Source organism: Alligator mississippiensis, chromosome 1 (assembly GCF_030867095.1).
Source record: "Alligator mississippiensis isolate rAllMis1 chromosome 1, rAllMis1, whole genome shotgun sequence".
In the NCBI taxonomy this organism is placed as follows: domain Eukaryota; kingdom Metazoa; phylum Chordata; order Crocodylia; family Alligatoridae; genus Alligator; species Alligator mississippiensis.
In genome coordinates this window covers 208,381,411-208,396,767 of record NC_081824.1, presented here as the reverse complement: position 1 = coordinate 208,396,767, position 15,357 = coordinate 208,381,411, and the positions used below count along the sequence as shown (strand labels likewise).

Below are 15,357 nucleotides of genomic sequence, written 5' to 3'. Positions count from 1 at the left end.
AGCAGCAGTATGGCAGATTGGGATTATCAAAGGCAAATTGGAATCGCCAATCCAAAAGGAAGCCCTCTCTTTTCTTAATGCCACACCACATATGCAACAGAAAAAGAGATACCACTATGCAGGCTCAATATCACTAGAAGCTCTCTCTCACTGAAATGATTTTACAGAATTACAGCTGTTTTGTACCAGCAGTGTGGCATAAACCAATCCTATGACAGAGTAGGTTCAATATGTTTTCCATTAATGAAAATTAAGGAATAAAAGTAGATGAGAAGTAAACATGAAACAGGTGTAGAAGCCTGATTTTTTCCACATGTAGGACTCCCACTAGCTGTCCTGGGTGATATGGCATTCAAAAATCTAACAGAACTGCAACAGGACTTCTGTGCAGGAAGTATCTTGTCCAGATTCTTCAGTGAACAGAATTTGCACTCACAATAGTTCAGATATTTAAAGAACTGTCAGCAAAAGAAAGCAAACAACTTCAAGGTTCAATTATTTATTACCATTGCTAAGATGAACACAGATACTTGATACCCAGTTATTATGCAGAACTGTAAAAAAATAGTTTTAATACAGTATCAAAATTTACACAAGTGTCATGTCAAAAGACCAGAATCCTTCAAATAAGCCCCTGCAGCTAGGTACTGCAGGCACACATACTTGGTTTACATTTCTTCATATATAGGAATACAACAATTTAAGTGTAACTATGAGAATTGCTTATATGAGAAAAAGTAATATGGAAATATAACAAGCCATTGCTTAGGTTTATATATATATATAGAGAGAGAGAGAGAGATGTGTATATGTATGTAAGAAGCATTTTAAGAAGCAAAATTAAAGGCCAGATTCTGCAGTCTTAACTCAAGGAAAAGGAGTCAACAGGAGTTATGCCTGAGATCAGAGGCCTTATAGTTATGTTAAATGGCACCAAATAAGAACAACAAGATAGATGGAATTACAGTTGCAAATTAATCCATAACAACTTTCTGAAGACATTAAGCTAATTTTACAACATATGCCCATAGGAAAAAAGGTTGTACAGCATCCCAGAAACATTCCACTACCAACAGACCAGTAATACAACATGTAACAAGCCCACAGGAAACAGAGACTACCAGCTTTGGCTCAAATATTAGTAATCAGGAACAAACCCAAAACCTGGGAATTGTTGCATTCCTATTTTTTGATGCTCAGCTATGCCAAAAAGTTAAGCAACAGCATTCAGTCACAAGCCTGTTGCATATTCATATAAGAAACTATCATTGCATTTAGATATACACAAAATACCTATCATAGCATTTCAATGCACACAATCTAATATTATACATGTAGAAAAAAAATTAAATTTAGCACATCTAGGGCATCTCCTGGTCAAAATTCTAGCAATCCAAACAAGAGCTTTTAGTCTCAGAAAAATGAAAGACATGCTTTGAGTATAATAAAGCTTTTCTCTAAAGGAATACTATGGTGGGCAAAGAAAGCTTTGAATAAATGCAGTGCAATCTTTTAGATTCATATGGGTTCTTGTTAAATAAACCAGCATGTCTCTAACCTAAATGGAAGAAATTAGCAATCTGACACCTGGAAAATACTTTCAAAAAAACCCCTCAGATGGTAGTTTTGCTTTGAGATCTTTCATATGGATTGCCAAGTGTTCCATTCATTTAAAATGGTGCTCATCATATACGTCTTCAGAAAAGATGCACCAAAGTGAATGAAAAAGAAGTCTATCTTCACTTTCATTTAGAAAGAAATTGTGTTTTACTACAAGTACTGTAGTTTTTGCTACACTACTGGCTGGTCTTTTAGCACCTCAAAATACAAATATTCTAGGAAAAAATGCTCAGCTAAACATTGCCTACGCACCATTAACTAATAGCTTATAGACTGAAGTGCAAAATACTAAATAACCGATGTTCTCAAAACTGTGGAGACTGAAGGCACAGTTTATCGGTGTCTCTCCAGCCTGGTGAAAACTCCTGTAAATCTAATGGAAAAAGTCATTCAAACTCATTGGAGGTTCACCCTAAGGATCTAAAAAAATCATTTTTTTCTGTGCATCTCCTGCAGAGTCCCCAATTATGTTTTAAGAAGGAATTACAATATCTGAATGTTTCTTAAAGTGTATGCATAAATGACAGCGCCATGATTACAAGAGGCAGCATTTAGCTATTCAATAGACTACAATGACAGAATACATGGGACACTGGGGCACACAACTCTTGTCTGAAAGACTTCTATGAAGAGTCTGTCCTAGTTTCAGAAGCAATCACATGTAGTGCATGTAGACATCCTGTTGTCAGCTGAGAAGTTACTGTAGAGAGAATAAATTCTTTATCTGTCACTGGCATTTTAAACTTTGTATCTCCAGAGAGAGGCAACGCTCATGTCCTCTTACATTGGTCCTTTATACTGATTCCCCGACAAATGTTGTCTAATTCCAGGGCACGAGCCTGCAGCATCTCCAAGTTTCCTCCACACAACCTACGGGCAGTAATAGAAAAAGATGTCATTCTGTCATCCAACACAAAGGGGGGGGGGTGTATTTTATATTCTTTGTACATACCATGCAACATAAATAGAGACTGAGGCAAGTACTAAAAGCATGATGACAGAGTACAGTTTGAAGGACAATACATTCTTCCTTAACAAAGAAAGTACATATTTCTAAATAACCAATGATCAAAAATGAAAATAATGTACCACCATGTGAATCACTCTGACACTATATTTGGAATACAAAAAATGAAAACACATATATATAATTTGTTCCCAGACAAAAAAAACTCCTACTCAAGTCAATTTCAGGAACATGGGATTTAGTCCAACAAACAATTTAAGCATACGTTCAACTTTAAACGCAGGAGTGAGTGGATCTGTTTACTTAAGTGGGACTATTAACTTTCCCAAAGTCAAACACCTATTAAAATTCTCTGCTTAACTTTAAGAAAATGGGAAGTCACATGGAAATCAATTAAAAGTGTCCCTGTGCTTAAAGTTATATAAGCTTAAGTGTTTTGCTAGACCAGATGCAATTACAATTTTAGCAGGAATTCTCACGTATTTTCATAGTAGGAACTGTATATGAAAAGGAGTCTTCCTTGTCCTCATCTCCATTCCCATTTGCGAGTGTACAGCACACGTTACAACAAAAGACACTCCTTGGACAGAAAACTAACAACAGGAAAGCATTTACTGTATTCTTACATGACTTTTAAGATTTACCAACTGGAAATAAGAGTAGAAAGCACCCAAGCATGCCCTAGACCAGGGACGGGTCATTATTTTGGCTGGAGGGCCACTTAATGAGTTTTAGTGAGCTGTGGAGGGCCACGCACACAAAATCTTTCAGAAGATATCATTTTAACAAATTATAAACAAAATAGTCACATACTAAAAATCAAGCATCTATTTTTAACATAAGTTACTTTTATTTCAAAAACTATTTTTCTTGCTTTATGTTTTTTTGAGTTGAGTATATAAATAAATAAATAAATAAATAGAGAGAGAGAGAGAGAGAACAAGATTGCATAATAGCTCAAAATAGAGTTTTACTCTTTTATAGTGGGGGGGGTTGGGAGGCGTGCAGAGTGGGGTTGTACCAGGTGGGAGGTATGGGGGGGGGGCGGCGGTGAGGAGGGGAGAGGTGTGCACATGTGTGGGCCTGCCTGCACACTAGGTCCCAGAAGCCAGCCAAGAATGGGGGGGATGGAGGGAAACAGGGGGGAGGAGCAGATGGCACATGCAGCAGAGCTTCTTGGGTGGTGCAGTGAAGGTGAAGGTATGGTTCACTCCCCTCACCAACCAGCCTGTGGCTGCCACCCATGACGCTCTACATGGGGCCAAGCCCCACCTGCTCCCGCCTGAGATGGCCAATGCCATACTCCCGCCTTAGCCAGTGCACACAACTCCCCAGTGGGGCTGCTCCTGCTGTTTCTGCTCAGCTCCTCCCTCCTCCAGCAGCTCCTTCTCCTGCCCCTGCTGTACCACTCCAGGCAGCAGGTAGCATGTAGAAGCAGTGGCAGCCATGGGGATGTATACCAGGCACCACATACACAGCCAGGCAGGGGAAGGGGAAAGCTGTAGCCAGGTGGCCCCTGCCCCAGCATGTGGGGCTCCAGCTCTAGCTCCTGGCTGCCTTCTACCCACTCAGCTGCCTGGAGGTGGCTGCTCATCACTCAGGCTTGTGTAGTGAGTGGAAAGCAGCCAAGAGTCAGAGCTGGAGCCAGAGCCCTACACACTAGGGCAGGGGCTACCCAGCTGTAGCTAGCACCCTGCCACTCCCCCCCGGCTGGGTATGTGATGAATGCTGGAATGCATCCCTGTGGCCACTGCCACTTCCCTGCACTACCTGTTGACTCTTCGGAGACCTAGTTGAGCCCCTCAATCGCAACACATGCTGCAGACGCACATATTCAAGGAGCACACCTGTGAAGATTTACCTGAACCTACTGGAAGGGCCCACATGAAAACACAAGATCTCATCATTAAACCTAAATGTGGGGGACTTGAGCCCATCTAATCAGAATAGAAATGGTTAGCAGGAAATAAAAACCTGTCCTAGTAAGATACTAGCAGAAAAGATAAGTCAATTAGAATACACGGTTACAATGCTTGACTCACAACAATTTATTTAATGTGCCAACAATTTATTTAATGCAACTCTTACTCATTAGCACATTTCCAATATGTTTCATCAAGGTAAACATTAACAAAACTGCCCAGTAGAGACAATATTTTTGGAACTGTAAAGCTTAGTTGTCTGATTTCTGTGAAAATACAAACACATCTTGGAACAGTTCTTCCACTCAATGAACAATAGGTACTATTTCCTTAGATGTTAATGTTGATATGCCTTTGCTCTATTAGGTGCTCCCGAGCTGCTTTTGTCCGGGTGGTTGACTGTGTTTGTCCCGGGCCTGTGAGTGGACCCCTTAAGGCCCCTCGGTTGATGTCAGAAGACCCCCTTAACTATCCCGCCACAACTTTGGATGGATCCTCAGTGGAGGGGGTCCCCTTCGAGGGAGCCTCTAGGGTCGTCGTGCCTCTCGGCGGGCACTGACGGGGCTCTGACCTCCCCTACACCCCGGCCAAACGCCACCTTCTGCCGCGGGTCTTCAAGCCTAGCTTTATCCCTAGTCCCTGCTGATTGCTTCTCCTGGACTTCCCGTTGTTCCCCAGCGGCGGGATCTGGCATCCTGGGCCGGGCTCTGGTGTGAAGGCTACAAGGCCCTTAATTTCCGCCGCCCTCACCCTTATTCCAACCCTGCTGTGCCACCACGTGAGATACCCACCACCGTGACCGCCAGAGGGGTGCAACCGTCAGGCGGAAAGAAGCCTAGAGGAAATGAAGAGTGACCCAGCCCTCGAGACCCTGTGCTTCCCCGGTGCCTCAGTGTTCCCCGGCCTGGGTGCTTGTCCCTGCTCGGGGCTCCTCTCCTAGGTCCAGCTTCTATCCAGAGAGGTTGCTATCGTCGCTTGAGGTCCTATAGCCACGGTTGGTTTCTCTTGGTGATGTTGTGGGTCCTTGTGCTGACCCCGAACTCCACTGGGTTTCCCGGTTTGTGATTTCCCGCCGCCTCTGCCACAGCTATCCCAGATGTGGTTCCTACTGGTCTCGTTCCTGTCGCTCTCGTACCTCGTTGTCCCTCGGCTCCAGGCTCTCCTGGGGCTGCTCCGGCCTTCCCACCGTTCGCTGTCTTCCCCGCTTTCGCTGCTCCCTCTGCTCTCGCCACTCACACTGGCTCCTCTGCTGATTCCTCTACCAGCTTCTCCGTCGGCTCCTCTGCCGGTTTCCCCACTAGCTCCTCTGCTGGCTTCTTCCTCGGCTTCTCTGCCGACTCCTTTGCCAGTCTCCCCACTGGCTTCTCTGCTGGCTTCTTCACCGGCTTTTCTGCCGGCTCTTTTGCCGGTTCCCTCCACCGGCTCCTCCGCTGGCTTCTCTGCCGGCTCTTTTGCCAGTTCCTCCACTGTCTCCTCCGCCAGCTGCTTCGCCAGCTTCTCTGCTGGCTCCTTTGCCAGCACCGCTGCTGGCTTCCCCGCTGGTTCCTCTGCTGCTGCGGATTTCACCACTGCTGCAGCAGCAGCTGCCCTCGCCATCTCGGGCTGCCGGACACCGCGGGTGCGTGTTGCTGGCCTCGGGTTTCCCTGTGGGTTCCCCGGTATCCTCTCCTTCCCTTGTGTCTTCAGGGCTGCTCTTTATTTCCGCCGGGTGTTGTCTCTTGCTGATGTCACCCGGCCCCAGCTGAATACAAGCGCAGCTAATGAACCGCGCGGGTGGTTTTCTGGAACGCGCTTCCCTGCTGCTTCCAGCCTCTGTGAATGGTAAGTAGGGGCTTTCTGCCCCTTCTATTTTGGCCTGGGGTTCCCCTGTAGCCCCGGCACCCCCCTCTTCTAACTGGGGTCCAGGGGACAGCTGACATTGCAACAGAGCGCAAACTGAAGCTCTCAAGGACTTTTTTCAGAGAACTAATAATATCTAGTTGATGAGAAGGGACACGCTACATCAAATTTTTACTCATATCATTTTGTGTTACTACACTATAGAAGTAGAGAAGACATATGCTCTCTCCCTAGTATTATTGCACATCAATTGTATTTTATCAGTGAGAAACCACAATATTTCTGTCGATGTTAAAAGGACTATTTCCACTTAAAGACCCATCCTATTCATAGAAAGCAGTAATTGGCACTGTGCCCATCTCTGTTCAATGATCCATTCTCGTGCCGCCTTGGCATGGGCGGCTGGTCTTGAGCACCAAGTAGCCTCATGTAAACCCCAGAGAGTTCCTCAATCACCTTCGGAGAGGCCCCCAAACTCGCCTGCCACAACTTCAGATAGATCTTCAGTGGGGGGGGGGGGGTGGTTCCCATTGAGGATGCCTCCAGAGTTGTCACGTCCTTTGGCGGATGTCCATGGGGCTCCAACCTCCCCTACACCCCGGCCATGTGCCAACCTTTGAGATGAGCCTCAGGATCTTTTGCGGCTAGCCCTCAGATGATGCCTTCCTCGATTCCCATGCTTCCTCCTTTGCAGACGGGCTTCTGGAGCTCCAACTAGACCCGGGAGGGTTGGGACACTTTGTCTTCGGAGACGTCCCCTCTGATGCTGCGGATATTCTCAGATGGACGCCGCCGATCGCTGCCACGTTCCCCTATCACCCGTGATCTCCCATCAGGGTCTTTGTTTTCCGAGACACAGTAAGGGAGGGCTGAGTAAGCCTGCACTAGGCGGGGAAAGAAAATAGGACCAAAAGGAAGAAGAAAAAGAACCACACCAACAACACAAGGCAAACAAGCCAAGGGGAACCCAAACAAGGAAGGAAAAAGATCAGAAGAGGGGAAAAAAAAAGGTAAAGAGGAGGGGAAACCATAGAGCCATAGGCTCTTCGCTCCCCCCATATCCAGTGCCCTAGGCAAGCACGTCTCTTGGGCTGGAACCCGCGCTTTCACCCCAGCCGGGGTCTTCTTCAGTTCCTGCGGAGCCGCCTCTAGCCTGGCATCTCTGTGCCAGCTGACTGATGTGAACTCCAATTGTGGCTCCTGCTGCCGTCATCGCTGGGCTCTCTGCCAGTTCCTCTAGCCCACTCTGGTGTGGGTCACTCCTTGCATGAGGAGCTCTTGCAGCCCCTCCTGCCGCAGCCATTTGTCTCCACACCTGCTCTTTGGCTCCTTGCCGGTGCTGGGGGCCTCTGGTGCTGCGATACCCCCGCTGCTTCTCCCACTCCCGGCGTTGCCCCGTTACTTCTCTGGCATCCTGCAAGCAGTGAGTTTTTCCCTTTTCTATTTGTCTCGGGCTTCTCTGCAGGCGTGGTTTCCTGCTCGCCCATTCTTAAGTCCCTGGGACAGGCACCTATCTTGGTAGGCAAATATGAACACTTCTTGCTTGGATCACACAGCTACCACTTGGGATCTACTGTCCCTCTCCAAAGCCACCTTTGCTCATGTGTTGAGAGGAAATGGGCCTTAAGATATTACACTATTTTGTGCTTGTTACTAGAAAGGATCTTTTTCTGCATTCTTTCTGAAAATATAGTATCATATGGGCTATTTTTGAGGAGAGTAGCCATAAATGCCCACATTTATCCTTACAAATGTACCCTTTCCCATAGAAATGAGAAAAATGCATATACATGTCTCCACCTATGCATACAATTCCCTAATTCTGATTTATCTCACACAGATGTGAGTTCTTCTAGGTACATTCAACGGCATTCCATTTGGGTCTCATACATAAAGGGTCTAATTTCCTTTTCAGGTTCCCAGTTAGATCAGTGTAACTCAGTTGACTTCACTGGAGTGACATTACATAGAGTTGTAGGAGTAGAGTCTGTTGTAAATCTAAGGCCCCTTCTACACACACAGGTGAGATTGGATCTATTGCATGATGCACACAATTGCACCTCCTGCCATGCTACATGTGCACGGCAAGAGGCATGACTGTGGGATCAGACATTAGATCCAATATCACCTTACTGCCCATGTAGGGGAAACCCAATCTTGGGGTCCCCCTGCATCAGCAAGAAGCAGACTTCCAGGGCTCAGGGATTTCACACTGGGCATGGTACACCCCTGTGATTGGGAGCCCTGTCAGCTGACAGGCTCCCAACTGCAGGGGAGACCCTGTTAAATGTGCAAATTAAAGCTTGACAGCAACCAGCTATAAGGTTTGTACATATTTTCAAGGCCTAACTTTGTAGCTGGTTGGAGCTATAAAGTGTGATAAATACTTTACATGTGTAGCTGGTTTCAAGGTAAGTGTTCAATTAATCAATTAATTGCATGATACCTATAACATGTAGAGGGGTCCTAATGCATTTATAAAGTTGATTATGAAGAATATGTTCCAATGGATCCCAATCCTGTAGACTTTCTATAGGAGCCTTGAGTAAAGAACTACTAAGGACCTCAGGACTGGCTCTGGACAATTACCATATTTACTTGAATATAATAATTAGATTCTATACATGGACAAATTATAAATTTAATATAAGTTTCTAGGCACAGAATCTAATTATTGGAGGTTTGCCTTGAATTTATCCCCTTCCCACTGCTACACAAAGGAAAATAAATCTGGGGGAATCAGGCAGCCCCCTTGTCCTCTGCCCCCACAACTTCTTTCCCCTGAAGCTCCTCCTCTCCTTACCATCAGACACAGTTCTTCCTGAGCATGTGGAATTGAGGGAGAAATTTGAAAACACTGATTTGAGGTAAACATGCTAGTGGGTACCTCTATTAATCTGCACATATGCGAATATGCAAATTAATAGAGGTACCCAAAGACTTAATCCAGAATAGATGTATTTTACATTTTCTTTTCTTTTCTTTTTTTTGCAAATTGCTGCAACTTTTAGCATGGGTACTCTATAAACTATGCATATTAGTCCGAAGACAAAAGGCTCATGAGTTTTCATATAATTAATTGCACTGGGCCCCAGCAGTGTGAACAGCATGTCAAGCCATAGCGACCGCATAGCCCAGCACTGCTCAGTATGCATACTCGAGATACTCCCCACAAAGGATCCACGTGCTAATTACTCATGCCTGGAACGAGATGTTCTTATCCTCCAAAAATATATATGCAGATGGGGTGCAGGGCTGCCTGGCCCAGCTCCACCTTATGGTGGATGGGGCCATGCTAATCACATGCGACAGGCTGAGAGAGGGGGTCAACAGAGCCTCTCACCTACGTAAATGTTTGGTGATGTCTGTCAGACATATAAAACTGGTGAAAAAATAGGAATCATTGGAAATGGAAAAGAAAGGCCCAACTCAGCTGTGGGAATGAAGAGGAAGTTGAAATGTATTCAGCATAGTGACTAGAAAAAGAGTTGGTGCTTAGGGGGACTACATGCAATGGGCACTATATCTTATTCAGACAGGCTACACCAGGGGTAGGCAACGTTTTTTGGCCAGAGTGCCGAAAGCCCCTGCAATGCCTACCTTGCAAGGTGCCGGAGTGCTGGCATGCCAGAAAAACAAAATGAGGGCAGGGGGTACATGCCAGGATGCCCTGCTTGTGCCCCTTATCCCTCACCCAAAGCCCCTGCCCCCCCAGCCCTGCTCATGACCCTTGCCTCCCACCCAAAGCCCCTGCCCACCAGCCCAGGCTCTGTAGCTGTCAGCAGCTAACCAGAACCTGAGCCAGCTATGGACATCTGCTGTCTCTCTGTCCTGGCCCCAGCCGTCTCCCAGCCCCAGCCCTGGCCCTGGGCTTCAGGAAGGCAGCACATACCGGCAGTGCTCCCCACTGTGCTGCCCTCACTGCTTCTGCAAAGCAGTGCTGGAACCTGGAGTGGCAAGGCACAGCGGGGGGTGCAGAAAGCTGCCTGCTCCGAGCTCCACACTGCCTTGCCACACTTCCCCTCTGTGCATGGGAGCAATGTGAGCAGCAGCACAGGGTTGTGACCCTCACTGCTGCCCCCACCTGCAGGGGAAGTGTGGCAGGGCAGCTGGGAGCAGGTAGCTTTCTGTGCCCTGCCACGGTGGGTTCCAAGGCTGAATTGCAGAACCAGCAAAAGCAGCACAGCGGGGAGCGTTGCCGCTATGTGCTGCCTCCCTGGAGCCCAGGACTGAGGCTGGGGCTGGGAGGCAGCTGGGGTCTGGGCCGGGAAGGCAGCAGATGTTTGCAGCTAGTCCAGGTTCCGGGTAGCTGCTGATAGCCATGGAGGCCGGGCTGCTTGCAGCAGGGCTTCCATGACAGCAGCCCGGGCTCCGTGTCTATCAGCAGCTACCCAGAGCTGGGGCCAACTGCAGCCGGAAGGCTACAAACAGCTGCTGCCCTCCCACCCCCACCCCGGCCCTGGCCTCCGGGAAGGCAGCAGGTGCCAGCACTGCACCTGTTGGGGCTGGGGCCGGGGCCAGGAGGCAGCAGCTCTTTGTAGTCTCCTGGCTGCAGCCGGCCGCAGCTCTGGGTAGCTGCTGATAGCCATGGAGCCTGGGCTGCTCCCACCAGGGCGTGCAGTATCCCAGCTGCCTGCTGGGAGCAGCCTGGGCTCCCAGCTGGAAGCAGCTACCCCAGGAGCAGGCAATTATTTTGGGTGGAGAGCCGCTTACCCAGTTTTGGCAAGTTGTCGAGGGCCACATGGATAGCCCCACACCTTGACAGGTGCCCTGCCCTCTGGTCACCATCTTGGGGCCAATGTTCCAATGTCTTGGGGCCAATGTCTCAGGGCCAGCGCCGGTAGGGCCCAGAGTGGGGCGCACGCTGGCAGGGGTCTGTGGAGCTGGGCTGGGCTGCACTAGCAGGGAGAGAGAAGAGCTGGCCCAGCTCCACAGCATCATTGCTGGCTGGGACCCTGTACTCCTGCCGCTCTTCTCTGGGCCCCTCCAGCGCTGGCCCCAGGACACTGATGTGGGCCCCGTGCACCTGCTCATTCCCAGTGCCCCCCCAACCCTGCGGTACAGGCCGGGGGCAGCATGCAGCCCTGACCCCCTGCTCCCTGGCAGGGAATGAACTAGTGCTGAGTGCGGGAAAAAGCAGCCCCTCCCCCACCCCATGGCGGGCACTCCCTGCTGCAGCCGCTCGCAGCCTGCCCAGGGCTGTCCTGAGCAGGCACAGGCAGCCCCACGTGGGCTGCAAGTGGCTGCAGCAGGGAGCACCAGCCATGGGGCGGGGGAGGGGCCGCTTTTCCCCAGGCTTTTTCCCTGCCCAGGGTCCTCCCCCACCCTCCCCCCCTTACCTGAATTTCTGGCACAGTGCAGCCACATGGTCCTTGCTGGGGCTTGCAGCTGGGGGGGGCGGGGCTAGGGGGACCCTGCTGTCACGGGAGCCTGCCAGGCTTCCCCTGGGCTCTACTGCCCCTGGTTCCTGTCATTTTTGACAGGAACCAAAGAGAGATAAATATTAATTTTCTACACTTTTTTAGGGGTCCCACAGGCCAGATACAATGGCCTTGCGGGCTGGATCCGGCCCACAGGCTGTATTCTGCCCACCCCTGAGCTACCCAGAGCTGGGGCCAGCTGCAGCCAGGAGGCTGCAAACAGCTGCTGCCTCCCCAGCTCCCACACGTGCCGAGGAAAATGGCCATCCTCTGGGCTACACTAACCTGTCTTCATGGTAGGGACCCATTAGCATTTTTGTTACCAGGGAAGGGTGTCAGAGCCTGCTGCAGCCTTTTGAGTATCAGCCTGACATTGTACCTCCACGTACAGGACTCGTTCCCTTCTAGGGGAACAACTGCATGTTTTTCTTATGGGCCACACACACACACATAAGTTCCCATCAGTATGTTTGCCCAATATGGCCCATGTGTTTTACAGGCATGCTCAGTGTGGACTGCATTCAATCAACTTCATAACTGGTTTTCATGACTGAGCACATACTGCTTCTAGCAGCAGTTTAATGATAGACACTGTATTTAATGAGGTTTTCTTATATGTGAATATAAAAGGAAAGATTTTTTTCCCCCATGCTGACTGGGGGAAAAAACCTTGTCTTATATTCGAGTACATATGATAATTTCTTTCCTCCCTACACCAGTTAGTAAAATTTGAGTAAAAGGATGAGGTAGAATTCTCCCTAGAAACAAGGTGCAAGGTACTGATACTCAGGCTATTGATTGCACCACAGTCCATAGGCTGTAGTAGGGATTCTAGCCTATTTTATTCCATGTATCTATCGTGGTGTACAGGCAAACCCACTTAACGCAGTTTCATTTAGCACTATTTCGCTATTTAGCACTCATTTAAAATTAGTACCTGATTTCACTTAGCGCTGAGCCAGTTTCGCTATAGCGCTCAGCAAAGCAGCAGCGGCAGCAAGAAGTGGTGAGTGGCAGTGAGTGGGCAGGCAGGAATGAGCACGGAGCCTGCACTGGTGGTGCTGCGGGGCCAGGGCCAACATGGGCCCAGGGTAGGGAAGCAGGAGCAGGGGCCTGGGCTGGCACACAGTGCTGGAGCTGCTGGTGAATGGTGGGGTGGGGAGAAGCAGCAGCAGCAAGAAGCAGCAAGTTGGGGGGGCAGGCGTGAGTGCGGGGCCTCCGCCAGTGCCCGGGGCCAGGCCTGGCAGGGACCCAGAGTGGAGCAGCAGAAGTGCGGGGCTGGAATGTGGGGCTGGTGGGGGCCCAGGGTGGAGCGGCAAAAGTGCGGGGCTGGCACATGTGGGCTGGCACGTGGGGCTGGAGAGGCCAACAGGCAGGCAGAGGGGTGGGAAGAGGCAGCAGTGGTAAGAAGCTGCAGCAAGAAGTGGCGGCAACTAATTATTTTTGTTTCCATTAATTCCTATGGGGAAATGAGTTTTGCTGAGTGCAGTTCTGCTTAACGCTCTGCTTTTCCAGAACCAATTAAGAGCGTTAAATTGGGCTGCCTGTAGTGGTCATTGCCATTGCTAGTTCCTCCCCAATACACAACAACCTATGTTCCTCTACAAAGAGACACCACAGAGTTCTATTCTGATTTCAAGTGCCCAGTCCAACTGAAACTATTGCAGGAAATTTAACCCTTAGGGAGCTGATGGCCTGCAGCAAACCTGAGGAATACATCACACTTCAAATGTTCTCATGCCTTTGAATGCTATGTTGCAGTAGTTCATGTGTGACAGGGTATTTTCAAACATACTTTCCACTGTTGTGTGTTATTTTTCCTAAAGAAGGTGTAGAGGTACCTATTAGGACTGCAGGTTTCATTGTGCTTAGCATTATATAAATGCAAAATAAGTCTTTAAATATCTGTTACGGCGGGGTCCTCGCGGAGGGCCGTGATCTCCTTGAGGCCCTCTCACTGTGCTACTTCGGCCCGAGGGCACCCTCCATTCTCGCCCGCCACGTCTTGCTGGAATATGTAATAGGGAGGCTGCCTTGTGTTTCCTCGGGCACGTAAGCTCCTGGACCCCTCGTGGGTCGCCCCGTATGATGGGTGCTACTCAAGCACCCCAGCCTTATGGGCTGTGCGTGGCTCCTACCAGCCCCTAATACCACACCCCAAGCCTCACAGATGTAATAGATGTTGTTAGGTCTGTACGCCCGCTTCCCAGACCTCCTCTAAAGTGTAGCCTACTCTGGGCTCTCTCTCGCACCCAGCCTCTCACTGGGACTCTCCTGATGGTGCGGTCCCGCTCAGGGACTCCCTACCGGGCCCCGGCCCTTCCAGCCAACCGCACGGGTACCCTCTCTGACCCCGGCTCACCGCGCTGCTACTCCCTGTCTTCTCGGGGGCAACCGCAGCGCCCTGTCTCGGTGTGAGGGGTGTTGCCGCAGTAGCCTGCGGCCGGGCTCGCTATGCCCATCTCAGGCTCCTCAATATGGCCCCGCTCTAGGGCATGCCCACCTCGGGCTCCTCAGTAATGGCCCCGCTCCCGGGCTCCTCAGTAATGGCGCTCCCCCTCTTTGGGGCTCGCCGTGCCCCCACGGGGCTTCTCAAGAATACAATGTGGCGCTCCCCCTCTTTGGGGCTCGCCATGCCCCCACAGGGCTTCTCAAGAATACAATGTGGCGTTCCCCCTCTTTGGGGCTCACCGTGCCCCCACGGGGCTTCTCAATAATACAACGTGGCGCTCCCCCTCTTTGGGGCTCGCTGTGCCCCCACGGGGCTTCTCAATGAAATTGCCCCTCGCTCTGGGGCTGGGGTCTATGTACCCCGCACACGATCCGGGGTCTATGTCCCCCCGTCTGCAACCTACTGGTTGCGCCCGCGACCCACTGGCCGCACTCCTTGCCGCCAGTTGCTCCCACACTGGCGTGCGAGCTGCGCCTTCACTGGCGCTATGAAATTAATGCGCCCTCTTGGCGCTAGGGCTCCCCACACTCTCTGGGGTCCCTATGAGGACACTGCGCCCTCTTATGAGGCCTCCTCCAACCCCTACAGCCTCACCCAAGCCTCCGGGTGTAATAACAAAGTCAAACAAACTCAAGCCTCCTGGCTGTAACACAAACCTAAAGCCCCCTGGCTAAACCCTAGTGCCTATCCTCTCAGGGCTATCATGAGCTGTACTTGCAAGTCATGCTCCTTTCCACATCCTCACTCCCAGAGCTCCTGCCTCCCAGGCTGCTGGCAGAGAACTGCTAGCCTGGCTTCAGCCCTGGGCTTTACAAAGGTCAGGCCTTGCCCCCTTCTGGCCAGCTGCTTCTGATTAGTCGCCCCAGCAACTTGCAGCTGTGCTCATTAGGCACTGCCAGGGCTCTCTCCCTGGCAGTTTCTCCTCTCCAGGAGCAGAGCACCGAGGTGCCCTGTGACAATATCTGAATGTAATGTAGATTCTGAGGGTGGAATTCCATTTTCCTTTGTCCATCCTAATGGCTGATTTTAGCTTCGTGAGTGCCAAGAATGTCACTTGTGTGGATATCAATTTTATTATCCCATGACTATGGACATGTAAAAGCATGCACAGGCTGCATGTTCATAGGCTATACATTG

General features: G+C 49.9%; 1 protein-coding gene across 4 annotated transcripts in view; it reads right to left on the bottom strand.

Annotated features, from left to right (window-relative positions):
• Positions 1 to 483: 483 nt before the first annotated feature.
• Positions 484 to 15,357, bottom strand: part of CCDC85A (coiled-coil domain containing 85A) — a 181,717-nt gene continuing 166,843 nt past the window's right edge. For all 4 annotated transcript variants that reach the window (XM_059719442.1, XM_059719443.1, XM_059719444.1 and 1 more), the window contains one exon: positions 484 to 2,490. In XM_059719442.1, coding sequence (XP_059575425.1) covers positions 2,401 to 2,490 — 90 coding nt within the window. In that variant the 3' untranslated portion in view covers positions 484 to 2,400. The remainder of the gene's footprint in view (positions 2,491 to 15,357) is intronic.